Source organism: Meleagris gallopavo, chromosome Z (genome assembly GCF_905368555.1).
Source record: "Meleagris gallopavo chromosome Z, MGAL_WU_HG_1.1, whole genome shotgun sequence".
Lineage (NCBI taxonomy): Eukaryota > Metazoa > Chordata > Aves > Galliformes > Phasianidae > Meleagris > Meleagris gallopavo.
In genome coordinates this window covers 7,636,910-7,663,137 of record NC_139435.1, presented here as the reverse complement: position 1 = coordinate 7,663,137, position 26,228 = coordinate 7,636,910, and the positions used below count along the sequence as shown (strand labels likewise).

At 49.1% G+C, this 26,228-nt stretch overlaps 4 protein-coding genes across 16 annotated transcripts in view; 1 reads left to right on the top strand and 3 right to left on the bottom strand.

Annotated features, from left to right (window-relative positions):
- UBAP2 (ubiquitin associated protein 2) overlaps positions 1–25,880 on the top strand; it is a 122,746-nt gene extending 96,866 nt beyond the window's left edge. For 3 of the 13 annotated variants that reach the window (XM_085212913.1, XM_085212905.1, XM_085212904.1), the window contains exons 22-28: positions 18,032–18,110; positions 19,581–19,795; positions 20,637–20,736; positions 20,817–20,927; positions 22,353–22,420; positions 23,533–23,724; positions 24,712–25,880. In XM_085212913.1, coding sequence (XP_085069039.1) covers positions 18,032–18,110; positions 19,581–19,795; positions 20,637–20,736; positions 20,817–20,927; positions 22,353–22,420; positions 23,533–23,724; positions 24,712–24,807 — 861 coding nt within the window. In that variant the 3' untranslated portion in view covers positions 24,808–25,880. Of the gene's footprint in view, positions 1–18,031; positions 18,111–19,565; positions 19,796–20,636; positions 20,737–20,816; positions 20,928–22,352; positions 22,421–23,532; positions 23,725–24,711 lie in introns of all 13 variants that reach the window. The other 10 variants (XM_085212912.1, XM_085212902.1, XM_085212901.1 and 7 more) reach the window with 7 other exon arrangements.
- Positions 300–1,982, bottom strand: LOC146542117 (interferon). The gene has a single exon (XM_085212919.1). The coding sequence runs from the start codon at positions 924–926 to the stop codon at positions 348–350; it is 579 nt and encodes a 192-aa protein (XP_085069045.1). The 5' UTR covers positions 927–1,982; the 3' UTR covers positions 300–347.
- Positions 4,649–5,354, bottom strand: LOC104916592 (interferon). Its single transcript, XM_010727621.3, has one exon. The coding sequence runs from the start codon at positions 5,273–5,275 to the stop codon at positions 4,697–4,699; it is 579 nt and encodes a 192-aa protein (XP_010725923.3). The 5' UTR covers positions 5,276–5,354; the 3' UTR covers positions 4,649–4,696.
- On the bottom strand, positions 11,240–12,264 carry LOC109363864 (interferon type B-like). Its single transcript, XM_019610317.2, has one exon. The coding sequence runs from the start codon at positions 12,235–12,237 to the stop codon at positions 11,572–11,574; it is 666 nt and encodes a 221-aa protein (XP_019465862.1). The 5' UTR covers positions 12,238–12,264; the 3' UTR covers positions 11,240–11,571.
- Positions 25,881–26,228: the final 348 nt, after the last annotated feature.

Genomic DNA, 26,228 nt, shown 5'->3' with positions numbered 1-26,228 from the left:
CAGCCGGACGGTCCTGCTGCCGCAGGTGTCCCTCCTTTGTCTGCTTTTTGTGCCGAACTCATGGATCTCCCTCCACGTGCAAGAAGCAGCTTTACAGAAGCTCCACACTTTACAGGAGAAGCAGGCGGGTACCAGAGTTTTCAAAGCTGTGTGTGAGAATGCCAGGGTTGGTTGCCCCTGAAAGAGGCTTCAGTGATTGAGCGAAAGGAGGCACTCGCAGGCAGTTTTGAAAAGGAGAGCTTTATTTTGTGGAAAAAATAGAAGAATAAATAGACGAATAAATAGCGGTTTGTATAAATAGTTGAATAAATAGATAAATAGGAAGAGGGTGGGAGGTGCGCTTGGGGCTAGGTGCGCGTGTTGCGCACGAGGTCGTGGATGTGCAGGAGCCAGGCACGAGCTCGTAGGCGGACGTGGTCCCAGGCGCAGGCGCTGTAATCGTTGTCGTGGAGGAAGGCGTGGAGGCAGCTGAAGTGTTTGTTGATGGTGAGGTGAGGGTTGCGAGGCCATCGTGTCCGAGAGCGTGTGTGGCTGTCCGCCAAGCATTGCTCGAGGTGCTGGGCGTACCGCTGGATCTGGTTGAGGAGGCTTTGGCGTTGGCTGTCGATCCAGTGTGCTGGAGTGGTGGGGCCGCTGAGTATTTTGAAGAGGTGCTGGAGGATGTTGTGGGTGGTTTTGTCGGCTTGCTGGGTGTTGTTGGTGTCCAGGACGGTGTCATTGAAGGAGCATGGCGCGTTGTGCTGTGGGCACGGCTGGGGTGGGCTGGGAGCCATGTCCCGGAGGAGCTGGAGGCTGTCGCGAGAGAAGGTGGCATCCTGGGGGCGAAGGTGGTTGCAGGCGGCGGCGGCGGCGAGAGCTTTCATAAGGAGCGTGAGCAGCAGGATGCCGTACCCCCGTGGGTGCTGTGGGCTTGCAGGCACAGCCATGGCGGGACTCGGGTCGTGCTGGGCAGGAGCCTGGTGGGGCTGGGTGGTGGCAGTGGTCTGTGTGGTGCCGCGGTGCCGGCTTTATGTGGTGTGTCATCTTTCCGTTCCTCGCTTTCCTGTTGCCGAGAGGTTTTGTCTGTGGCTTTCACTTTTGGCTATTGGTTTTTGTGGTCTGGGAGCAAATGGCTTGGCTGTGTGTGGGGCTGTTGGTGGAGATCCTTGTGCGACGGTGTGTTTTGGGGTGGCTGGCTGCGAGGGTTGGAAGGGGGATGTGAAAGTGGTGGGGCGGAATCTTCTGGGTCAGCTGTTCTGCAGCTATCTTTTTTCATCCTTTCCCTGAGGCCTGCAGCGAGAGCTCTGGTGCATCCTTCAGTGAAATCCCTCTTCCTGTTCAACTCTACTTTTCTTACGTAACGCCATAATGCTGTAATGCGTCCTGGCCTTTCGACTTGAGTGAGACGTGTGCTGCCCGTGGCTTGCTTTCTGCGTTTGTTTTTTACAAAGCGTTGAAAAGTGAAGCGTGTTGGAAGAACCTTGGGTAGTTTCCGGTGGTGTGAGGAACTCTGGGTTGGCTGTTGTTGCGGTCGGAGTAGGCAGCGCGGCCTGTGTTGGAGGCTGCTGAGAATATGTAGAAAGGGCTCGTGCTTGAGGAGGAATGAGAAAGTATCCTTCCGAGCGGGTAGTGCGGTTGTGGTGCTCCTCAGGCGCGGCGTCTCGTTCCTCCATCGTCTTTTCTTTTCCTTGCTTCCTGTGGCCTGTGGTGAGAAGGAGGAAATGTACCAGCAGGCGGATAGTTGCAAGGCAAGGATCTTACATTGCGAAGGCCAAAGGTTTGTTGCTGTCCAGGAGGAGCCCACCACCACCTGATGGAGGTGAGCCTCCTGATGTAGTTATTAAGCGCGCCTGTTGAGGATGAGGAGACTTGAGGAGATGATGGAATGAGAGGGTGGTTTGGGTTGGAAGGGACCTCACGTACCATCGGCTTCCAAGCAACCCTCTTTCCGTGGGCAGAGCCGCCTTCCGCTAGAGCGGGTTGCCCAAAGCCCCGTCCAGCCTGACGTTAGAGGCGTGCAGTGCTGGGGTGTGGTCAGTTTCTCTGGGTGACCTTTTCCTGTGCCCCACCGCCTTTGAGAGGACAAAGTCCTCTGCTAACGTCTAGCGTGAACCTCCTCTCTTGTAGCTGAAAGCCATTGCCCCCTGTCCTGCCACTGCAGTCTCCGTGTTTGTGGTTCCCACTGCAGGTGTCCCGTAGGCCCCCTTTGTGTCATAGAATGGCTTGGGTTGGAGGGGGCCTCGGAGGTCATGTCGTTCCCACTCGCTGCCGAGGGCACGGTTGCCAACCGCCAAAGTCAAGCTGTAGAGCAAGCTTCCCATGCTGCATCCAGGCTGGCCTTGAACACCTCCGGTAGTGGGGGATCCAGAATCTCTCTGGGCATCGTGTGCCAGTGCCTCACCTCCGTCTCCCCTTGGCATCTGATCTTAAACTCTTTTATTTTAAAGCCGTGTTCTATTGCTATCTACCCGTGTGAGAAGTTGATTTCCCTCCTGGTTATAACGTCCCTGTAAGCACTGGCAGGCTGTAACGTGGTCTCCCTGGTGCTTTGTCTTCTCCAGACCGCAGAGGCACAGCTCCGTCAGCTTGTCTTTGTAGGAGAAGCGCTCCAGCCCTCTGATCATCCCTGTGGCCGTGCTCTGGCCTCTCACCAAAATCTCGCCATTTTTCCTGAGCCGGGGGCCCCAGACCTGGACGCATTACCCCAGACGGGGTGTCACGCGGGCAGAGCAGAGCGGGGCTGGGGGACAGTCACCTCCCTCTCCGTGCTGGCCACTCCTCTCGATGCAGACCAGTGTGCGGTCGGCCTTGGGGGTTGCGGGTGCAAACTGCTAGCTCATGTTAAGTTTTTTGTCTAGCAGGACCCCTAAATCCTTCTTGGCAGGGCTGCCCTCAAGGAGTTGTTCTCCCATGGTGTGTGCGTATCTGGTGCTGTCCCCGCCCAAGTTACAGCAGCTTGCACTTGACTTTGTTGAAGGTCCACGGGTTTGCTTGACTTGGTTGAACATCCTTGGGGCCAGGTGGGTTGGAATTTGTCAAAGTCCCTTTGGATGGCATCCCTTTGTTCTGCCATATGAGCTGCACCGCTCAGCTTGATGCGTGAAGCCTGCAAACTTGCTGAGGGTACAGTCGATCCCATCACCTGTGTTGCTGTTAGAGATGTTGAAGAGCAGTGGCCCCGGGACGCACCCTGGGGGACACCGGTTGTGTCCGGCCTCCACCGGGGCGTAGAGCCTTGACCGCAGCCCTCAGGCCAATTCCTCATCCACCGAATAGTGCACTTTTTGAACCCACGTCTCTCCAATTTATGACATGGGTGTGGTGCAAGCCTTGCAGAAAGTCCTTATCGATGGCGTCGGTTGCCTTCTCTTTGGGCACCGATGCAGTCCCTCCATCGTAGGAGGCCACTGGGTTAGTCAGGCACGATCTGCCCTTGGTGAAGCTGTGCAGGCTGTCTGGGATCACCTGCTGGTCCCTCTGTTCCCGGCACATCTGCTCGGTGATCTTCCTAGGGCTAGAGGCGAGGCTCACCGGCCAGTAGCTCCCCGCGTCTGCCTTCTTTAAAACGGGGAGTGATGTTTCCCTTTTTGCAGTCACCGGGGTGTTTGCCTGACAGCCGTGACTTTTCTGATTGGACGGAGAGCAGCTTTGGAACCAGTTGAGGAGCGGAAGGACGAGCGAGTTGGTGTGCCACCCTCCTCCAAAATCTCCTTCCGCTTGATGTCGCATGGTAGGGAATACCCCTTTGGGCCAGTTGAAGCCAGCTGTGCTAGTTCTCCTCCCCCCAGCTCCTTGGGCCTTTTGCTGCGAATGGCCTTGGCTCTGTGCAGCACGGCTTAGCAGCAAGAATAGGCGTTGTTGTGTAAGCAGCATTGTTTTTCTCGTGGAACCAAACCACCGCGCCGTGTCGGGCGCTCTGAAGAAAAGAGTTTTGTCCCAGCCTGAAACTAAGACATAGCGGTACTCAAATCCATGCTGTCCCGGTGTTCTCCACCCCGAGGTGAGGCAGAGTGGTTGCCAAGAAGGTACCCCGCCATGGTGGAGTAAGATGACTGTAGCTTCCCGTCTCTCAGCTCTCCTGTCTCCTCCCTTCTCCCTACCTTGCTCTTGTCTGCTTCCCCAAGATGGCTCTGCTTCCCCTTAAAGCTGAAGCTTGTGGGTTTCTCTCTGTGGGGTGATGTTTGACAGGATTTGCGTGAAGAGTCAAGGAGTGCAGTCATACGCCGCCTTTGCGTTCTTCATCACCGTACTCAAGACTAGAGTTAAGTGTAGGGCTACTTTTGCCCGTCACCGCGGTACCGCTTGTGGCCGTCAAGCTTCTGTGCTGAAAGTGATTATCAGCTTCTTCCTTCAACTTTGTTAGTCAAAGCCAGCCGGACGGTCCTGCTGCCGCAGGTGTCCCTCCTTTGTCTGCTTTTTGTGCCGAACTCATGGATCTCCCTCCACGTGCAAGAAGCAGCTTTACAGAAGCTCCACACTTTACAGGAGAAGCAGGCGGGTACCAGAGTTTTCAAAGCTGTGTGTGAGAATGCCAGGGTTGGTTGCCCCTGAAAGAGGCTTCAGTGATTGAGCGAAAGGAGGCACTCGCAGGCAGTTTTGAAAAGGAGAGCTTTATTTTGTGGAAAAAATAGAAGAATAAATAGACGAATAAATAGCGGTTTGTATAAATAGTTGAATAAATAGATAAATAGGAAGAGGGTGGGAGGTGCGCTTGGGGCTAGGTGCGCGTGTTGCGCACGAGGTCGTGGATGTGCAGGAGCCAGGCACGAGCTCGTAGGCGGACGTGGTCCCAGGCGCAGGCGCTGTAATCGTTGTCGTGGAGGAAGGCGTGGAGGCAGCTGAAGTGTTTGTTGATGGTGAGGTGAGGGTTGCGAGGCCATCGTGTCCGAGAGCGTGTGTGGCTGTCCGCCAAGCATTGCTCGAGGTGCTGGGCGTACCGCTGGATCTGGTTGAGGAGGCTTTGGCGTTGGCTGTCGATCCAGTGTGCTGGAGTGGTGGGGCCGCTGAGTATTTTGAAGAGGTGCTGGAGGATGTTGTGGGTGGTTTTGTCGGCTTGCTGGGTGTTGTTGGTGTCCAGGACGGTGTCATTGAAGGAGCATGGCGCGTTGTGCTGTGGGCACGGCTGGGGTGGGCTGGGAGCCATGTCCCGGAGGAGCTGGAGGCTGTCGCGAGAGAAGGTGGCATCCTGGGGGCGAAGGTGGTTGCAGGCGGCGGCGGCGGCGAGAGCTTTCATAAGGAGCGTGAGCAGCAGGATGCCGTACCCCCGTGGGTGCTGTGGGCTTGCAGGCACAGCCATGGCGGGACTCGGGTCGTGCTGGGCAGGAGCCTGGTGGGGCTGGGTGGTGGCAGTGGTCTGTGTGGTGCCGCGGTGCCGGCTTTATGTGGTGTGTCATCTTTCCGTTCCTCGTTTTCCTGTTGCCGAGAGGTTTTGTCTGTGGCTTTCACTTTTGGCTATTGGTTTTTGTGGTCTGGGAGCAAATGGCTTGGCTGTGTGTGGGGCTGTTGGTGGAGATCCTTGTGCGACGGTGTGTTTTGGGGTGGCTGGCTGCGAGGGTTGGAAGGGGGATGTGAAAGTGGTGGGGCGGAATCTTCTGGGTCAGCTGTTCTGCAGCTATCTTTTTTCATCCTTTCCCTGAGGCCTGCAGCGAGAGCTCTGGTGCATCCTTCAGTGAAATCCCTCTTCCTGTTCAACTCTACTTTTCTTACGTAACGCCATAATGCTGTAATGCGTCCTGGCCTTTCGACTTGAGTGAGACGTGTGCTGCCCGTGGCTTGCTTTCTGCGTTTGTTTTTTACAAAGCGTTGAAAAGTGAAGCGTGTTGGAAGAACCTTGGGTAGTTTCCGGTGGTGTGAGGAACTCTGGGTTGGCTGTTGTTGCGGTCGGAGTAGGCAGCGCGGCCTGTGTTGGAGGCTGCTGAGAATATGTAGAAAGGGCTCGTGCTTGAGGAGGAATGAGAAAGTATCCTTCCGAGCGGGTAGTGCGGTTGTGGTGCTCCTCAGGCGCGGCGTCTCGTTCCTCCATCGTCTTTTCTTTTCCTTGCTTCCTGTGGCCTGTGGTGAGAAGGAGGAAATGTACCAGCAGGCGGATAGTTGCAAGGCAAGGATCTTACATTGCGAAGGCCAAAGGTTTGTTGCTGTCCAGGAGGAGCCCACCACCACCTGATGGAGGTGAGCCTCCTGATGTAGTTATTAAGCGCGCCTGTTGAGGATGAGGAGACTTGAGGAGATGATGGAATGAGAGGGTGGTTTGGGTTGGAAGGGACCTCACGTACCATCGGCTTCCAAGCAACCCTCTTTCCGTGGGCAGAGCCGCCTTCCGCTAGAGCGGGTTGCCCAAAGCCCCGTCCAGCCTGACGTTAGAGGCGTGCAGTGCTGGGGTGTGGTCAGTTTCTCTGGGTGACCTTTTCCTGTGCCCCACCGCCTTTGAGAGGACAAAGTCCTCTGCTAACGTCTAGCGTGAACCTCCTCTCTTGTAGCTGAAAGCCATTGCCCCCTGTCCTGCCACTGCAGTCTCCGTGTTTGTGGTTCCCACTGCAGGTGTCCCGTAGGCCCCCTTTGTGTCATAGAATGGCTTGGGTTGGAGGGGGCCTCGGAGGTCATGTCGTTCCCACTCGCTGCCGAGGGCACGGTTGCCAACCGCCAAAGTCAAGCTGTAGAGCAAGCTTCCCATGCTGCATCCAGGCTGGCCTTGAACACCTCCGGTAGTGGGGGATCCAGAATCTCTCTGGGCATCGTGTGCCAGTGCCTCACCTCCGTCTCCCCTTGGCATCTGATCTTAAACTCTTTTATTTTAAAGCCGTGTTCTATTGCTATCTACCCGTGTGAGAAGTTGATTTCCCTCCTGGTTATAACGTCCCTGTAAGCACTGGCAGGCTGTAACGTGGTCTCCCTGGTGCTTTGTCTTCTCCAGACCGCAGAGGCACAGCTCCGTCAGCTTGTCTTTGTAGGAGAAGCGCTCCAGCCCTCTGATCATCCCTGTGGCCGTGCTCTGGCCTCTCACCAAAATCTCGCCATTTTTCCTGAGCCGGGGGCCCCAGACCTGGACGCATTACCCCAGACGGGGTGTCACGCGGGCAGAGCAGAGCGGGGCTGGGGGACAGTCACCTCCCTCTCCGTGCTGGCCACTCCTCTCGATGCAGACCAGTGTGCGGTCGGCCTTGGGGGTTGCGGGTGCAAACTGCTAGCTCATGTTAAGTTTTTTGTCTAGCAGGACCCCTAAATCCTTCTTGGCAGGGCTGCCCTCAAGGAGTTGTTCTCCCATGGTGTGTGCGTATCTGGTGCTGTCCCCGCCCAAGTTACAGCAGCTTGCACTTGACTTTGTTGAAGGTCCACGGGTTTGCTTGACTTGGTTGAACATCCTTGGGGCCAGGTGGGTTGGAATTTGTCAAAGTCCCTTTGGATGGCATCCCTTTGTTCTGCCATATGAGCTGCACCGCTCAGCTTGATGCGTGAAGCCTGCAAACTTGCTGAGGGTACAGTCGATCCCATCACCTGTGTTGCTGTTAGAGATGTTGAAGAGCAGTGGCCCCGGGACGCACCCTGGGGGACACCGGTTGTGTCCGGCCTCCACCTGGGCGTAGAGCCTTGACCGCAGCCCTCAGGCCAATTCCTCATCCACCGAATAGTGCACTTTTTGAACCCATGTCTCTCCAATTTATGACATGGGTGTGGTGCAAGCCTTGCAGAAAGTCCTTATCGATGGCGTCGGTTGCCTTCTCTTTGGGCACCGATGCAGTCCCTCCATCGTAGGAGGCCACTGGGTTAGTCAGGCACGATCTGCCCTTGGTGAAGCTGTGCAGGCTGTCTGGGATCACCTGCTGGTCCCTCTGTTCCCGGCACATCTGCTCGGTGATCTTCCTAGGGCTAGAGGCGAGGCTCACCAGCCAGTAGCTCCCCGCGTCTGCCTTCTTTAAAACGGGGAGTGATGTTTCCCTTTTTGCAGTCACCGGGGTGTTTGCCTGACAGCCGTGACTTTTCTGATTGGACGGAGAGCAGCTTTGGAACCAGTTGAGGAGCGGAAGGACGAGCGAGTTGGTGTGCCACCCTCCTCCAAAATCTCCTTCCGCTTGATGTCGCATGGTAGGGAATACCCCTTTGGGCCAGTTGAAGCCAGCTGTGCTAATTCTCCTCCCCCCAGCTCCTTGGGCCTTTTGCTGCGAATGGCCTTGGCTCTGTGCAGCACGGCTTAGCAGCAAGAATAGGCGTTGTTGTGTAAGCAGCATTGTTTTTCTCGTGGAACCAAACCACCGCGCCGTGTCGGGCGCTCTGAAGAAAAGAGTTTTGTCCCAGCCTGAAACTAAGACATAGCGGTACTCAAATCCATGCTGTCCCGGTGTTCTCCACCCCGAGGTGAGGCGGAGTGGTTGCCAAGAAGGTGCCCCACCATGGTGGAGTAAGATAACTGTAGCTTCCTGTCTCCTCCCTTCTCCCTACCTTGCTCTTGTCTGCTTCCCCAAGATGGTTCTGCTTCCCCTTAAAGCTGAAGCTTGTGGGTTTCTCTCTGTGGGGTGATGTTTGACAGGATTTGCGTGAAGAGTCAAGGAGTGCAGTCATACGCCGCCTTTGCGTTCTTCATCACCGTACTCAAGACTAGAGTTAAGTGTAGGGCTACTTTTGCCCGTCACCGCGGTACCGCTTGTGGCCGTCAAGCTTCTGTGCTGAAAGTGGTTATCAGCTTCTTCCTTCAACTTTGTTAGTCAAAGCCAGCCGGACGGTCCTGCTGCCGCAGGTGTCCCTCCTTTGTCTGCTTTTTGTGCCGAACTCATGGATCTCCCTCCACGTGCAAGAAGCAGCTTTACAGAAGCTCCACACTTTACAGAAGAAGCAGGTGGGTACCAGAGTTTTCAAAGCTGTGTGTGAGAATGCCAGGGTTGGTTGCCCCTGAAAGAGGCTTCAGTGATTGAGCGAAAGGAGGCACTCGCAGGCAGTTTTGAAAAGGAGAGCTTTATTTTGTGGAAAAAATAGAAGAATAAATAGACGAATAAATAGCGGTTTGTATAAATAGTTGAATAAATAGATAAATAGGAAGAGGGTGGGAGGTGCGCTTGGGGCTAGGTGCGCGTGTTGCGCACGAGGTCGTGGATGTGCAGGAGCCAGGCACGAGCTCGTAGGCGGACGTGGTCCCAGGCGCAGGCGCTGTAATCGTTGTCGTGGAGGAAGGCGTGGAGGCAGCTGAAGTGTTTGTTGATGGTGAGGTGAGGGTTGCGAGGCCATCGTGTCCGAGAGCGTGTGTGGCTGTCCGCCAAGCATTGCTCGAGGTGCTGGGCGTACCGCCGGATCTGGTTGAGGAGGCTTTGGCGTTGGCTGTCGATCCAGTGTGCTGGAGTGTTGGGGCCAGATCTTGTTGTGGTCAGAGTAGGTAGTATCTTCTCCAGACCAGACACGCCATGCTCCCTCAGCTTGTGTTTGAATTTATTCTTGTAAATATCCTGGTTTTGCTTCTGTATTAGCCAAGTATATACTCAGCTGTCTATGAAGGCCTGCCTGTTTCTGTCTTTTATCTGAAATAATGTGAAGTTCCTGACTGTGGTGGTGATTGTTCTGCTGTACTCTTTTTTGTTGAGTTTTCAGCTTAAGTAGTAAATTCAATTTTTGTTCTTTTTTCTTCAGGAAGAGCATCTAATTTTGAGTGCACGCACAAAGTTGCTGTGTAAAACTGGCATTGATTGTCTATAGAAAATGTCTTAAAAGGTGTGGTTGAACCTAATGTGGTTATTTAGCCTATAGAATTTAACCCTCTGGTGAGACCTTGTCACTTTCTTCTTCTATCTGAATAGAGACGGTAGTGATGTTGTGATCAGTCTCTTCTCCCTCGTAGTAAGTGACAGAACAGGAGGACGTTGTCTTGGAATATTCCAGAGTATGTTTTAGGTTGAATAGTGTTAAAAACTTCTTCACAGGAAGGGTTGGGAAGAATAGGAACCCAAACTGTCCTGCAGCCACTGCCCTGCCCCACACCATCGTGGCAGTGGTTCTTTCCCTCCAAGAGGCCAAGCACAGCCCTGACACAATCTTGGCAACAGTTAAACTTCTGTGTGCTGTTAGCAATATGTCAGCTGCATCCAGGTTATGGAGAGGATACAGTGCAGTGTCAGCTCAAGTTATGACAAAAAGTTTCAATATTTTGCTAAACGTAATCCAGGGAGTAGTGAACAACATGCTGCCTTTCTTTTTGTCCTGATGTTTGAGAACCAGTTGCAAAGATTGCAACACAAAGTAACAAAAAAAAAAAAAGAAAAAAACAAAAACGAAGTCCTCTTTTTTTTTTTTTTGTATATTTGTAGCTGCGTTTTCAGTTGTCATAAATACATTATCTGGTAATTTTCAAATGGAATGTATGGAGTTGCAATCAGAGATTCAACTCCAAAGTTTCATTGTGTCTCTGTATTAGGCTAAAACCTATCTTACCTGATAAAATTATCCCTTATTTCACAGTCACACTATATTCATGTCATTGCTTTTTGCAGTATATGCAGTTGTGAACTGTTTTTAAGGATTAAGTATAAGATGAATAAAATTTCATGAAAAATACAAGAAGCATTTTGGGAACTCAGTAAGTATTACAGTCACTTCCATTGAATGGGACTGGTGCATTAGTTTCAGAAAAAAAAGGTCAGATATCCCACTAGATTTGTTGCACATTTTTTTCATTTTAATAAAAGTTATTTTAAAGTAAGTTTTGTTACTTATATACGTTGTCTATATTATTTATGTTATACCTGACTCGAGACAGTTTCTCTTCACTCATTGTGGCCCAAGTAAGACAAAATATTGGATGTCTATGGTTTAATGGAAGACTTGGTAGTTCTTGGGTAGTGTATGAACTTGTAGAGGTTTTTTCTAACCTAAATGACAGTATGTTGCTGTGTTGGGCGTGCACCACTGGGGTCTTGTTGCAATGGAAGAAGTGCATGGAGTCTGTGGGTAGGGGGATGTGCTGCTCTCCTGCAGCCTTGTGGTCCATGATAATGGTCAGCAGCCGAGAGCTGTCAGGAAGCTAATCTCTGCCTATGGGCAGGAAGCCTGCCTTTGTCTATGCATGCGTACAGAATGACACTTTCTTTTTTTTTTTTTTTTTAATATCAGGTCTTTATTTCCAGAAAAAAAAAAGTGAATAAATAAATGAACTGATTAATAAATATAAATAAATAATAAAAAAATAGAATGGGGGATAAATAGGCAAATAAATAAAGTTCTGTTATAAATAGCAAGTCATCAGCATGCGCAAATCCAAGTCCAACAACATCCATTGAGACCTTTCCTCTCCATCAGGGGATGTTGTCTACAAGACTGCCTCAAAATAAATGCTGATCCTATCCCTATTGTCTCCCAGGTGTGCAACATCACAAAGACTTCCTTCTTCCATTCCAAACAAGTTCGGGCTGTGGTGTGGGCCAGGCGTTTGGCAGGATGGGCTGTGCCATAGCCAGGCTCAGGCCTTGACACGGTGCCAGTGGGTTGGGCTCAGTCATGCCTGTCTCCCTGTTGCTATGATCCTTGGATGGAGGAAGGCTGAGCAAATGGTGCTGGGCTGACCGAGCCCTTGCTGCATCTCACTCTCGCTGAGTGGCCATTGCTGTTGTCTGGGGACAGTCACTGGATGTTGAGATGTTTGGACGAGGCTGTGAGAGGATCTTGACTTTTCATCTGTTGTATGAGTGTGTCCACATTTTGGAAGCAGGTACGAGCATGGAGGCGAACATGGTCCCAGGAGCAAGCACTGTAGTTGTTGCGCTGGAGAAAGTTGTGAATGGATCTGAAGTATTTGTTGATGCTGAGGTGAGAGTTGCGAGGTCCTTGCTTCTGGGAACGCGTACCTTGGTCTACGAAGCATTGCTCGAGGTGATGGATGTAATGCTGCATCTGGTTGAGGAGGCTGTGGTGTGCGTGGTCAATCCAGTGTGCTGGAGTGTGTGGGCTGCTAAGGATGTTGAAGAGCTGTTGGAGGATGTGGAGGGTGATGATGGCGGCTTGCTTCTTGTCCTTGCTTTCCAGAACGGTTTCTGGGAACGGATAAGTCACGTCTTGTTGTGGACAATTCTGTGGTGGAGGTGGAGCCGCTTTCTGAAGGAGCTGGAGGCTCTTCCAAGAGAAGTTGGCATCTTGGTGGCGAAGATGGTTACAGGAGAAGGCAGCGGTGAGAGCTGGCAGAAGGAGCAAGAGCAGTAGGATGCTGTGCATCCCTGGGGACTGAGGGTTTACAGGCATAGCCTTGGTGGGACTTGTCTTGTGCTCGGCAGCAGCCTGGTGAATCTTCATGATGGTGTATGGGCTGCTGCTGTGAAGCCAGCTTTATGAGAAGTTGCATGTTTCTTTTCATCATTATCTGTAGAGAATTCCCTTGTTTCCATTTTTAGTTTTGCTTTCTATTTGCTTTTTTTCCTTCAGGCTTGAGTCTGGCAAGGTGAGACCACGTGGTGGCTGTAATGGAGGCAGAAGCAGTCTACCCTGTTGTTAGTGTGCCTGCTTGTGGGCTGGCTTGCAGCCAGGCTGTTGTGGTTAAGTGCAGGATGTGAAAGTACTGGGGCAGATGCTTTTGAGGCAACTGCACTTTGTGTGCTTTGGAGTTTTTCTTTTGTTTCTTTCATGGACTTAGAATTCTAAGTTTTATCTGTACACTTCCCTGCCTACCGAAATCCAATGTCTTTTCCCCTGTACCATCTGAATTATTTCTGTTTTACTATGGAAACATGTATGTCTGATTGTTGGGAAGGTTTTGTCATCAATCATTCCTGTGTTCATTCTGGTTGTTTCTTTTTTTGTCTTTTTGTTATGTTTTGCATTTATTGGGTGTATAGCAAACATATTCCTTAGCAGGGAATACTGAATTTCAAGGTGCCAGTTTGTTTCCGTATTGAAAGTGAAAGTTGGCAGAGGTCCAAATGCAGACGTCACCACGTGTGGGATATTTCCAGCAATGAGTAGCACTGATGCAACCAAAATGGGAGTTCCCTTTTTGGGGGGCATGCTTTTTTTTAAAAATTCAACTCAACTTCTTAATTTGCATGTTTGGTATGATAACTTTTTGTTATTGGATTATATAATCTTGTCTGCTGTAATTCTTTTTCTGTTCTGTGTATCCAGACTGTGTGGTAGAAGTGGTGGTGGGACCAAAGACTTTTGGTGTGCATGGTACTTGATGTGCTAGTTGTTTAAGCTTAAGTCTGTAATGTTAGACTGCTTCTTGCTTTTGAGTCCTTTTCTCTCACACTTGATATCAGGAGGTATTTCTGATATAGAATCATAGAAACATAGAATTGCTCAGGTTGGAAAAGACCTTAAAGATCATCAAGTCCAACCACAACCTAACCATACTACCTTAACTCTAACAACCCTCCACTAAATCATGGCCCTGAGCACCACATCCAAATGGTGTTTAGACACATTCTCCTTTTTTGGAGACTTTGGATGTCTTCTTCCATGCATCTTCTGTACATCAGGATATAGCTATATTGTCTGAAATATGTTGGTACTTTTAAAATTATGTGAACAGCATAGTATGTACCCAAGATAACATAGATCTGTTAGTTGATGGGGATGATAACATCACAAATATCGGCACAGACAAAGCAAATCTATTTAATGTCTTCACTTCATCTTCTACATTGATGATAGGGCCTGAGACACCCAGTACCCCAGAATAGAAGATCATGACCTACAATAACAATAAACTTCCAGTGAACTCTGAACTTGTGTGGGATTTGCTGCTCCAGCTGGATGCATATGAGTCTATGGAGCCTGAAGGGGTCAATTCCATTTAGGAGCTAGATTTTGGATGGTTATAAAGAAAAAGTACTTTACAGTGGGGATGGTGAGGCACTGGAACAGGCTGCCTACAGATGTGGTTGATGCCTTGTCCCTTGAGACTTTCAAGGCAAGACTGAATCAAGCCCTGGGCAACCTGATCTAGCTGTTCATGTCCCTGCTCACTGCAGGGGAGTTGGGCTGGATGACCTTTAAATGTCCCACCTGACTAAGGATTCTGTGATTCCAGGGAACTCAGAGAACTGGCTGGTGCTATCATGAGATGTCTCAATTATTTTTCCATGGTGTTAGGAATCTGGAGAGGTCCCAGTCAAGTGAAGACTGGCAAATGTTGTCAGAGTTTTCAAGAAGAATGAGAAACACACTTCAATGCCTGGTAAAATTATGGGGAAGATTGTTCTGTAAGTTATTAGAAAACACCTTAAAAACAGTATAGTCATTGGTTACAGCCAACACAGGTTAAAGAGAAGAAAGTCCTATTTAATTAACTTAATTTCCCTTTAGGACAAGATTACTAGCCTGGTGACCAAAGGAAGCTAACTGATGCTATCTTTTTAGATTTCAGCAGTGCTTTCCATGCTGTTTGTCACAGTGTATCTTTCTGGACGTAGTGTCCAGAATAAATACGGCAAAAACATAGTGTGATAAGATATTGGCTTACAGATTGGGTTCAAATTGTTGTAGTAAATAAGGTTACGTCAGAGTGGTAGTCAGACACTAGTGGGGTTCTTCACATCTCCATTTTAGCACCAATTCTCTTTCATACGTTCATCAGTGCCTTGGATATAGGACTCTGAGGCATACTAAGTAAGTTTGTGACTCCTTCAAGGGTTGTGTCCTTGCAGAGGGACCTTAACAAATTAGAGAACTGGACAGTCTCCAATAGCATGAAGCTCAACAAGAGCAAATGCCGGATTCTGCACCCAGGAAGGGGCAGCCCTGACTGTACATGCAGTCTGGGGAATGAGAGGCTGGAGAGCAGCTCCCAGAAAGGGGGGAAGGGTCTGGAGGGCAAGGTGTGTGCAGGGCGGCTGATGGCCCCAGGTGTGCTGGGCACAGAGCGGAGGGGCTGAGGGGAGCCTGGTGGCGGCTGCAGCTCCTCACAGGGAGCGGAGGGCAGCGCTGAGCTCTGCTCTGCGTGACGGCGACAGGGCCGAGGGAACGGCATGGAGCTGTGCCAGGGGAGGGCCGGGGGTTGGGAAAGGCTCTGCACCAGAGGGCGGTGGGCATGGAACAGTTGGACACTGCTCTCAGACACAGGGTTTGGATTTTGGGTGGTCCTGTGCAAGAGTTGGGCTTCTTGATTCTTCTGGGTCCCTTCCAACTTGGGGAGTTGTTAGTATCGTTGAATTTAAGAACAAAGCATCTTTTCTGATGTTTTCTTGGAGCTGGATATTAAGTTAATGAGGATCAACAAGGCAAAGTGCAAAGTGTTGCATTTGGGTTGGGGCAATCTTAGCTATGTGTACAGACTGGGAGAAGAACACACCGAGAGCAGCCCTGCAGAAGCCTTGGGACCACTGTGGACAAAAAACATAAGCTAGCAGTGTGCACATGCAGCCAGGAAGGCCAGCAGTATCCTGGGCTGCATCAAGAGAGGGATGGCAGCGGGGGGAGAGAGGTGACTGTCCCCTCTGCTCTGCCCTTGTAAGGCTCCATCTGTAGTACTGTGTCCTGCAGAAGCACAGGAGGGATGTGGAGCTGTTGGAGCAGGTCCAGAGGAGGGCCATGAAGATGCACAGAAGATTGGGGCACCTTTCCTGTGAAGACAGGCTGAGGGAGCTGGGCTTGTTCATCCTGGAGAAGAGGAGGTTCCAGGGAAGCCTCACTACAGCCTTGCATTACTTGAAGGGAACTTATAGGCAGGAGGGGGACCGACAATTTACATGGTCTAATAGTAATAGAACAAGAGGGAATGGCTTTAAACTAAATGAGATGAGATTTAGGTTAGATGTTAGGAAGAAATGTTTTACTCATAGGGCAGTGAGGCCCTGACACTGCTGCTCATAGAGCTGTGGTGCCCCGTCCCTGGAGGCACTCAAAGCTGGGCTGGATGTGGCTCTGGGCAGTCTCAGCTAATGGGGGGCAACCAGTGGGTTGGAAGTGGATGATCTTTAAGGTCCCCTTCAGCCTAAGCCATTCTGTGGTGGTTCGCTGTCTTGTACTTTTCCTATGAGTTCTGTTTTGGATGTGTGTATGCATAAGTGGGTGAGGTAGAGATTTGTGGAACTCATAGGAGACTACTGCTTTTCCCCCACCTGTGGGGCAGTGGGAATAATTGAAACTCTTCAACTCTATTCTCAGGCAAATTTTGTTATACTTTGTGCAATTTGTATAGGCAAAAATGCTAGCAGTTCTGTTCCAGTTCAGAATTTTCTTCATTATGTTATGGCATTTTCATGTCAGGAAATACTACTAAACCTTTACGATCTTTAATAGGAATCTGCTTGAGTTTTGTTAAGTGACTGATGCTGGAGTTTATAAAATGGGAATTATTTGGAATGGAGAGGATGAAGAAATGTGGTTTCAAGTTACAGAAGGTGCCTGCAATACTAAATCTTTGCCGAATTGTTTCATGTTCAGTGGTGGAGGACTATGTGTGAGAAATGGGGCAGTGACACACAAGCGTAGCAGTGTGGAAGGTAAAGTTGAATCTGAGAAAGCATTTGAGTTGTCAGGGAATTTGCTGAGATAACTGTAAAAAAAGATGCTTTTCCAGTGTTGGAGAATGTATGGAAACAGGTACAAGAGTGGTTAAAACATTAGCTCAGTGTGCATCAGAAATGGTGAGGAACAAGTGAACCACTTAGAAGGGAAACCACTATATAGTGTGATACCCCACAGCTCACCCAGATTGGGAAAGGGAAACTCTCCACCCAAACTGAAAACAAAATGCTGCTTTGTTTTTCTTAGTGTGCCCTATCATCTTGGAGTGCAGGCCTGCCGGGGTGAAGGCTGTCCTAACTTTCTGTATGAGACCTAGAAGAATGATTTAAGGCATGGTCTCTGTATTTCAGCATTTTTCATCATGAACCCTGTTGGTTGAAAATCAGTAAAAAATCTGAGCACCCATCCCCTTAATTGTTATTAATTTTAATTTTGGTACCAATGAATGTCTCATCGTAGAGTCTATGAGCATTGCAGTGAATTGAAGAACAGTTGAGTTGGAAGTAACTTTTAAAGGTCTGGTCCAGCTCCCCTGCAGTGAACAGGGACACCAACAGCTAGATTGGGTACTCAGAGCTGGTCCAGCCTGACCCTGACTATTTTTAGAGATGGGGCCTCCACCACATCTTTGGACAATCTGTTCCAGTGCTTCATTGCCCTTATTTTAAAAAATGGTTTTTTTTTTTTTAATATCCAGTCTAAATTTCCTCTCTTTTATTTTCCCTTGTCCTGTCACAATAGACACTGCTAAAGAGTCTGTCCCCTTCTTTCTGCAGCTCCGCTTTAGATGCTGAAAGCATGTACACAGCAGGGGATTGTCTTGGGCACTCTGCTTTGGAAACCTCTACTCCAAAGTCTCCTCTAACATATAGTTTAAATACTTTTTTCAGTAAGCTCTGTTTGCTGCAGTTTTCTCATACATCTGTACTCTTTATCTAGGTGATGTTTTTACTTTTAGAGAATAGGACATAGTACATGACTGTTAGACTGCATCCACATTGCAATTATGGCTCTGGCCTGACCTCAAGTCTTTGGCACCCTGGATGGCCTGTTGCTCTTCCAGACTCAGTCCTGCTGGACGGTGTTGGCTCTGAGCTGCAGGTTTGGAAGGAAGAGCTTTTGGTTGTTGCCTTTGAGCACTAGCGAATACTCAGTGAGAAGTGTCGCTCCTCTGTACCTTTACGGCAGAACCTCTAGGGCTTTTCTGCTGGCAGGAGGTGTTGAGAAGCTGTTATTAACTCTATGCACTTGTCAGCAGCCACCTCTCAGACTCAGTTTGTGTGTTTAAGGGAAAATAAAAGTAATGACTCTTCTTGTGTCTCAGGCCCTAAACTTCCTTCCTCCTAGATGCTTTAGCAGGTTAAAGACAGAAGCTTTGACCAGCCTTGTAAAATTACCATTAAGTGATGAAGTGTTTGTAGGTGATACTAAGTGTCCATTAAGTAGGTTTAGTTTGAAATCAAGGGTCCAGGTAAATCTTTAGCTCTGTTGTAAATTTGAGCAGAAGCTGACCTTATAGCTTCTTGCTTTTAAATTGTTATGTTTGGAAAACAGGATTTGTAAGAACTATTCAGGTCTTTTATGGTTTCAATTATTATAAATAATGTTCCATCTTTTTAAGGATTACTATGGAATTACATTCCCTGCTCCTGCAACCTTGACAGGCAGAGATGGGAGCCTTGCTAACAACCCATACTCAGGTGAGTGCTCTTGTAAGACAGAGATAAGTGAGATGTGCTGGTTCTTGAATTCAGGTCATCCAGCTGTTGCTGAAAGAGCAATTGTTTTTCCCTTCTGTAGGCAATTATACTCACCCAAGCAAAGTAGGCAAATAAAAGCAAGCTTCTCACAGTTTTGATGTGGATTTTTCTGCATAGTTCTGATTAGTAATTCATACGGCCTCTCTTTTGGGATAAGGTTGGATAGTATTTGAGAGCAAGTGCAAAATTGTTAAAAATGTAAATGGCAGTGTCATCTAGTGCCCTTCCCGTGCACATACAACTGCTTGGAAAATACCGGATAGTTTAATATGTTTTCTTGAAATTCCGCTGTCTCTTGCTTTCCTCTTTTGGCAGGGGAATAGACCCTTTCAGAACCCTCTCAGCAGCTCTCTATTCCTAGTTATTGCTACTTTATAACTTCAGTATTCCCACCAGGAGCTGTCTATTGCAGTTGTTCTCCTGCCCTCTTCATAGTCTAATGGACTTCATTCTCAAAAGTGGTCTAAGAATCCCTTCCTCATTTTTTGTTCTTCATTTATCAGTGTGCAGAGATTACACTGCAGCATGTTTAACAAGTAGTTTTCTTCTGCTGCCATCTGATTACAGCTTAAAGCTGTAGCCATATGAATTATAATTTCTATGATGCGGGCATTCAATCTTGTCATGTTTCTTTGCAACCAATGAAAGGGAATACTGGTCAGGAGGAGACAGATGTGAGGCAGATGTGTTACAAAACCAAACACATAAACAGGCTGTTCTGAGTGCTGTCAGAAAATAGAAGTATTTTTTTGAAATTTTCTGCATCATGATCACTTCTCTTGGGAGGTTGATTGTGGGTTAATAACCAAATTTCCCTTCCTGCTTCTTCAGTAAGGTGGTCCACGATGCAAGCCTCGCTTTCCTGGCCTTCAGCTACTGTCTCCAGAACTTTGGTGGTGTGAGGAACCAGATATCTAACTAGTCATGCTTCACAAATAAACAGACGTTGACAAAAATATGCCCATCAGTGCCTGTAAATCCTAACTTGCTCTCAGCCCATGAACCTTGGCTAATCAGTTTAACCTCCAGGAGAGTCACACTTTAACCAACAACCATTTGCACTTTGGCTTTTTACCATATTTCTGCTTTTAGCATATTTTGTTGCAGTGGTCTGATAGTAATGAATCTACTCAGTGTGTGTGAAATAGGTGGATATTAGTGTCTACATTTTACTGATGAATTAGTCACGTCACAGAGTTCTGTGCCACAAATGGGTGACATACCTGCACTGTCAGGAATGGAGACCAGGAGAGCTCTTCCCATGGAAACCTACAGCCTTTCAAGTTAGGATGTGCTTTTTTTTTCCTTTTCTTTTTTTTCTTTTTTCTTTTTTTCAATTGTTTACTTGTACATCGAAGTTCCTTGTGCAAAAGCTCTGATCATTCTTCTGATCAGTTCTTTCTTTTGCAGGTGATGTAACAAAATTTGGCCGTGGGGATTCTGCCTCTCCTGCTCCTGCAACGACCCTAGCCCAGCCACAGCAGAACCAGACGCAGACTCATCACACCACTCAGCAGCCCTTCCTCAACCCGACCCTGCCACCAGGCTACAGCTACACTGGGCTACCTTACTACGCTGGAGTTCCAGGTGTACCCAGTGCGTTCCAGTATGGGCCAACCATGTTTGTAAGTGTCGCAGCCTTGGCTGTAACTCTCCCTTTGTGCCTCTCTGGTTTTACACTCCCAGCAAAACCTGCTCCATCCTGCAAGGGATCTCCAAAAGATTTGTCCAAGCTTGAGAAAATAATTGCTGTCCCTTCTCCAAGAGAAGAGGAAATTTGAAAAGCCAGAAGCACAGGTTACAGTAAGTAGTAGGTAGCTGCAGCTTATGGATTTTTAGTGTTCCTGAAAACTCTCAGTCCGTAGAGAAACAGAGACCAAAAGCTGAGTCAAGCATGCTGAGAGTGCTGAGGACATCTTTCAGAGGAAGTGATGCCCCACGAAGCCGTGGAGCAGCACTGGTAGTCTCAGGAGGGAGGAAGTTATCTGGGAGGATCTTGTGCTCCGGGCAGAACGGTAGGTGATTCTATTTTAGGACACTGTAGGACTGTGTTTTATGAAACAGCCTCAGGTGGGAGCTGGTTGGTGTGTTGTTTGATTCTGGAGAGCATTTTCGTTGCTCCTTTTTGGTTTCTGGATAAGAATTTGCTGCCTGCAGTTAGTTTTATTACACTTATGAAAGGAATGTGCAGCCTGTTCTGAGATGTGATTGCACTGCAGTAGGAAGAAAAGCCATGTGATGCAGGACCGGGGGCAGCTATAGCAAGAAGCCTGTGGCTTGCAGGGATCTGCTGCAGCAATCTGCTGCTGGCAGCCTGAACACCACCTCCCATGTGATCGTGGTGTTCCCAGTTCCAAATTACCTTTCCCGTGTGAGCTGGAGGTGCCTTCCCCACTAGGTGGCAGAGGGAGTTTGCTTTTGGTGCCCAGCTAACTGTGCCTTTTGTTCCTTTCCTCTTTTGTTCAGGTACCTCCAGCATCAGCAAAGCAGCACGGAGTCAACCTGAACACGGCCTCGACTCCTTTCCAGCAGGCGAGTGGCTACGGTCAGCATGGCTATGGAGCAGGTATGCTCATCACTGTGCCTTTCACTGGAGCATCTGCAGAGCTGCTTGCACACTGTAACACATTGTCTTGTACACACCAGCAGGCTATGATGACTTAACGCAGGGAACGGCAGCTGGAGATTACAGCAAAGGAGGCTACAGTGGGTCATCTCAAGCACAAAACAAATCCACTGGCACTGGACCTGGGAAAGGTAACACATGAGACTAGAGGTGACTCTTGAGTGGGATTTAGTAGGGCAAACTCCCAGTATTGCCAGTGCTGTGCAGTGAACATAGCGTCCAGCTTTAAAGAGGGTCAAGATCCAAGCTGTTTCTCCATCTCCCGTATACAAAATGCTTTTTTTCTCCTAATGGCCCAAGAATTCCTTCTAAACCTAATGCCTGAACTTTGCATAAGGACCTGTGTGGCTGATGTGCAGCTTTGTCCTCAGTTACACGTGGGAGAAGTGGTGAGCTGCTTTCCCTGCCAAAGTTGTCTTTGGTGAAGAATAAGCGGTCTCACAGCAGTGCTGTGTCGCTGAAGACAAGGCAGCTGGTGCTGCTGCTGAAATGGTCACCTGCCAAATGCTGACTTGGATTTTGGGTTTGTTGGTAGGCACATGAGTTAGCTGTGTGTTCAGTGAGCAGGGCAGCTCACACATCTCTGGGCTGTTGTTGTTTCAGCTGCTGTCCGTATGCTCTGTAACTCATTGCATTGTTTCATGCGTGGAAATGTTTCCTCGTAACTGCCAAGGCTAAAGAATGTACACAGCTTTGTTCTGCACATGCTGGTTAGACCTGAGAAATTTGTACTGAACTGCTTGGCACTAGCGAGTTCATCCTTGGGCTTAAGCAAATACCAAGCATTTGTGTGCATCTGAAACATCAGCTGGTTGGTATGCAGGCCTTCAGCTAAAAGCTACTGATACTGTACTCAGTGGCCTGCAAAAGAGCTGTCTCCTAGGAATGGTGCAGGATAGGGATCTCCAACCCACTGGGTCAGGGCCTCTGGTTCATTGGCTGGAGAAACTACTGCTTTTGTACGGATTCAAGTGAAGCCATCAGATTCTGTCTTTGTAAGCCCACAAATGAGTGGCAATTTGAGTCAACTTGCTGGTGACAGAGTGTTTCTGCTTCTGTGGCACCAGCTAATCTGTGTGGAAGGCAGCTTGAGTTAGTGATATTAATTTTGAAGGGCCAGAAGAGTGTTGCAGACCTCACCCTTCAGTTTGATGTGTGAGGACAGGAGCACAAGCTTGTAGCAGATGCAGAGGTTCACTGCTGAGTGCATTATTGGAAAGCTCTTTAATGCTATGATAGAGCCAAATGTATCCCTAATCCTAGGGGAGAGCTGGTGTTTTGTGAGCTAAATGAGTGTTCAGCACAGCTAGAGGTGAATTTGAATCCCAGCTGTAGTAGAGGATAACCTATCCCAGTGGGCTGGTTTCCTGCTTTGCAGCAGGAGCAGAGGCTGTGCCCTTCCTCTCACTCCTGTGGGTTTCAGAGTGCAGAGCAGAAGGTGTATGGGGCAGAGGCTGCAGGTTTGGGTGCCTCAGCACCAACAGGAAAGCAAGCACACAGGATTCAGGCTGGTTGCTGCTTAGCTTTCTCATTGCCAGTGGCTTTTTGTTTTCCAGGTGTTTCTGTGACCTCAAGTAACACAGGTGTGCCTGATATCAGTGGCTCAGTCTATAACAAGACTCAGGTGAGGAATGCTGGACTCTCCTCCCCGTGGCCTAAGGCCAGTCTGGTGGCTCAGTGGGATGCTGGCATCCAGGAGCATGTCCCTGGCTGATTGGTGGCAGCAGGCTTTGGCTTTCCTTGGGCTGGCTCTGCTTGCTGCTGGAGAGGAGTATCTCCCATCTGCGGCATCTTCTGACATACAAAGCTCCCTGTCCTGTCACCTGCAACCTCACACTCTGTTCCCTGGCGGCAGGTAGAACATGGTAGTACCACTGATTTTAGTCAAGAATAGCCCCCAGAACAGGTGAGTGAAGAGCATGTTTGCTTTTCTCCAGAGATCAATCAGCAGTGCCTCCCCCTGTGCCTCAAGGCCTCTTGCATGGGGTACTACTACAGAGTAGTACCAGCACTACTCTGCTCACCTGTGGGGCTCTTGCTGTGCATACAGAAAGTGCCTGGAGGAGCTGTGGTATGCAATGAGGGCATTCAGCTGTTTTCCTGCCAGGATAGTGGGACCCACCATGTGCTTGGCTGTGATCATAGAATCACAGAATGGCTTGGTTTGGAAGGAACCTCAAAATGCACCCAGCCCCTGCCATGGGCTGGTTGCCCCCACCAGCTCAGGCTGCCCAGGACCCCATCCAACTCAGTCTTGAGCACCTCCAGGGATGGGGCATCTGCAGCTGCTCTGGGCAGCAGTGCCAGGGCCTCACCACTGCAGGTCAGACTTCAGCCCCATTACATATGCTTAGCATCAGGGGCAGAGCTCTGGCCTGAGGAAGGAAAATGTTATTGCAATTAGGCTGCCCTGAGTAGTCTGGACCCTCTTAGGGTGTGAAGAGCTGATTTTAGGCAGCTGCTGCAATCCTATGTCCCACTAAGTGAAAAGAGGTCAGGGAAAGCAACACAGTGATCAATAAAGTATGGATATTTTTTTTAAAGTTACAGGCATTAGAGCAGAAATAGGAGTGAGAACAGCGGTTGAAACTCATCTGCTGAAGTGCTTGTGGGCATTTGGCCTGACCTGGTCATGGGGTGTAGGAAAGGCGTAGGGATCTGTGTTCTCTTGTTCTTGTCTGGTCTGTGCATGCTCCTGCTGCTTTCTGACAGTATCCATCTTGCCTGTTTGTGCAGACGTTTGACAAGCAGGGATTCCATGCTGGCACACCGCCTCCTTTCAGCCTGCCCTCTGCTCTTGGATCTACTGGGCCCTTGAACCCTGGTGCTGCCCCAGGTTATGCTCCAGCCCCTTTTCTCCATATCCTGCCTGCGCATCAGCAGCCTCACTCCCAGATGCTGCATCACCACCTTCAGCAGGATGGGCAGGTGAGCCAGCCCCTTCACAAAGTGCATGTTGTGCTCACTCACCTCTTGGTGTGGGATCTTTGCTTTATTCTGAGTTAGTTGGTTTTTGGTTTGCCCATTGGGAAGGTACACTGGGAAGGCTTGGTGCTGTTAAGCGGACTGGGGAGGGCTATTGGGTGGATCCTGCTCAGAAGAGGCCTTTATGATGTGGGTGCAGAGGGGTGAGCTGCTGCTGTTCTCTGGAAGTGAGCATTTGCACTGCAAGTGAGGGGAAAGCAAAGCATCTGCTTGCAGATTGCATCACAGTTCCAGTTTCTGGTTTGGTTTCATCAGCCAGAGTGTTTCCTCACTATAAATTTTCCCTAGGAGGAAAAAAAAAAGGCATTCTGCTGTAGAGTCTGTAAAGAGGAAATGACTGGTCTCTCTGAATGCTGACATCCATGGCTGGTGCGTTAGCCTTGAGAGTGCTCCTGGACGTTATGCAGTCCTGCTGTTCTGGTGGTACAGCACAGAGAAGTGCAGCCTGTGGGTGCTAGGGTCCCATGGCTAATGCTGATGTCATAGAATCATTAGGGTTAGAAAGGACCTTGGAGATCATTTAGTCCAACCCCAGCCCTTCCCCATCAGCCATCAGTGCCACATCTTCATGTATCTTGAGCACCTCCAGGGACGTTGGCATCACCACCCTCCATGCCAATAGCATTACCACACTGTCAGAAAATGAATGTTTCCTAATATCCAACCTGAACTTCCCCTGGTGCAAGCTGAGGCCATCCCCCCTCGTCCTATCATTGATACCTGGGAGAAGAGGCCAACCCTCACCTCACCACAATCTTCTTTTGGTAGTTGAAGAGAGAGATAAGGTCTCTCCTGACACTTCTCTAGACGGAGCAATCCCAGTTCCCTCAGCCACTTGCCATAAGACTTGTGCTCCAGACCCCTCAGAGCTCTGTTTCCCCTCTCTGGGTACACTCCATGGCCTCAGTGTCACTTCCTTTCTGCTTCTAGGGAGGATCCAGCCAGCGCAACCAGCCCAGCACCATGCAGCAAAAGTCTCAGGCTACCAAAACCGCCTACGGCACTTCTCCATACTGGACAAACTAAATCCGAAACCGGGGAGGGGGGAGAGAATGAAAGGAGAAAAATGAAATAAAGAAAGAAGAAAAAAAAAAAGAAAGAAAAGCCGAAGCCCATTCCTGGAATTATTAGGAGAAGTAACTGCTCAGCCAAATGTCTGTGCGGGGAGAACTGCAGCCATCATCCTCTGTGTGACTCGCCCGCTTCCTCTTTGAGTTGCTGTTGTATGTAATATATTTATGTATGTATTTGTAAATGTAATAGAGCCTAAATGTGGTTTTCTGCATCTTGCAGCCTGTTCTATTCTTTGTAGGAAAACTAATTATCTATTTCCCATCTGCACCAGGGCATCCTTCCTTGTTTTTTAAGCTCTGTGGGCTTTTTATCTCTGTCCAAAATAAAACTGCACCATTCTTAGTGGAGCTGATGAGGGCCCATTTGTTTGATGCAGTTCTAAATTCGGGCAAATAAGGAGGCCTGGCTCCTTCAAACAGAATCAAGGCATGTCCTGTTGGCTGGTTATTTGCTCCCACGTCCCCGTATGGCTGTTACTTTAAAAGAAACATCAACAGAAAAAAGAAACGATGATGTTTTGTGGGCCTTTCCCTTTCTTTTGTCTCCCTCCTCCCTCCTGCAGTGACCACAGCTAGCAAAGTGCCGCTGAGCCAGGAGCTCTGCCCTTACCTCCTTTTTCAATTTCTAAATAAATAAAATAAATAATAAAGAAGACTTTTTTTTTCTTAATATCTTTTTTTTGTTCTTTTGTTTTGGTTTTTCTTTTTCTTTTTTCTTTTCCCTTGAGCAAGGGATTTCCCATGGCTAAGTGTGTCCTGCAACCTTCTTTTCATCATGTGAGGCAGAAACTATGTAGTGGTTTCTTAAATAAGTCTGAACTGTGCCTCCTTGCTCTTTTTGCCCTGAGCCCCCTGCCCAGGAGCGCCAGAGCTGCTGGATGGACCTTCATTGTCCCTCCCCACTTCTTCTAAACAAAGACCAGGATGGCACCTCCTGGTGCTGTTGCTCCTGCACAGTGCAGTGGATGGTTTAGGAGTTTTTGTTTTTTCTTAGTCTTTCTTCCACCTATTAAAGTTATGATCATATCACTGCTGTCTGTGTGTATTTTCTCAGCCCTTCTGGTAAAGCTTAGCAGGGAGGGACATGATGGATGCTGAACGAAGGCTGTGTTGATGCAGCAGGGCTGTGACACAGCGCCCTGACCCTAGCCCACTGTGTCCTCACTGTGCCCCATTTTGGTGCCTGCAGTGGGGAAGGGGAGGAGGGATTGTGGCCTCATGCCTATGGGGCTGAGCTGCTGCAGGCAGAGGGAGCTTAGCACTGCTCCTGGCAGCAAGCACTGTGCAGCTCTATCTGGCCAAGCAGCAGGCATGGAGCTCTATGCACTTCCCTGCTGTGGTAGCTGTGGTTGCTCAGAAGGATGAAATAAACGG

Bases quoted from the DNA above. Each gene is read 5' to 3' on its own strand.
- LOC146542117 (XM_085212919.1), bottom strand. From the start codon at position 926: ATGGCTGTGCCTGCAAGCCCACAGCACCCACGGGGGTACGGCATCCTG.
- LOC109363864 (XM_019610317.2), bottom strand. From the start codon at position 12,237: ATGAAGATTCACCAGGCTGCTGCCGAGCACAAGACAAGTCCCACCAAG.
- LOC104916592 (XM_010727621.3), bottom strand. From the start codon at position 5,275: ATGGCTGTGCCTGCAAGCCCACAGCACCCACGGGGGTACGGCATCCTG.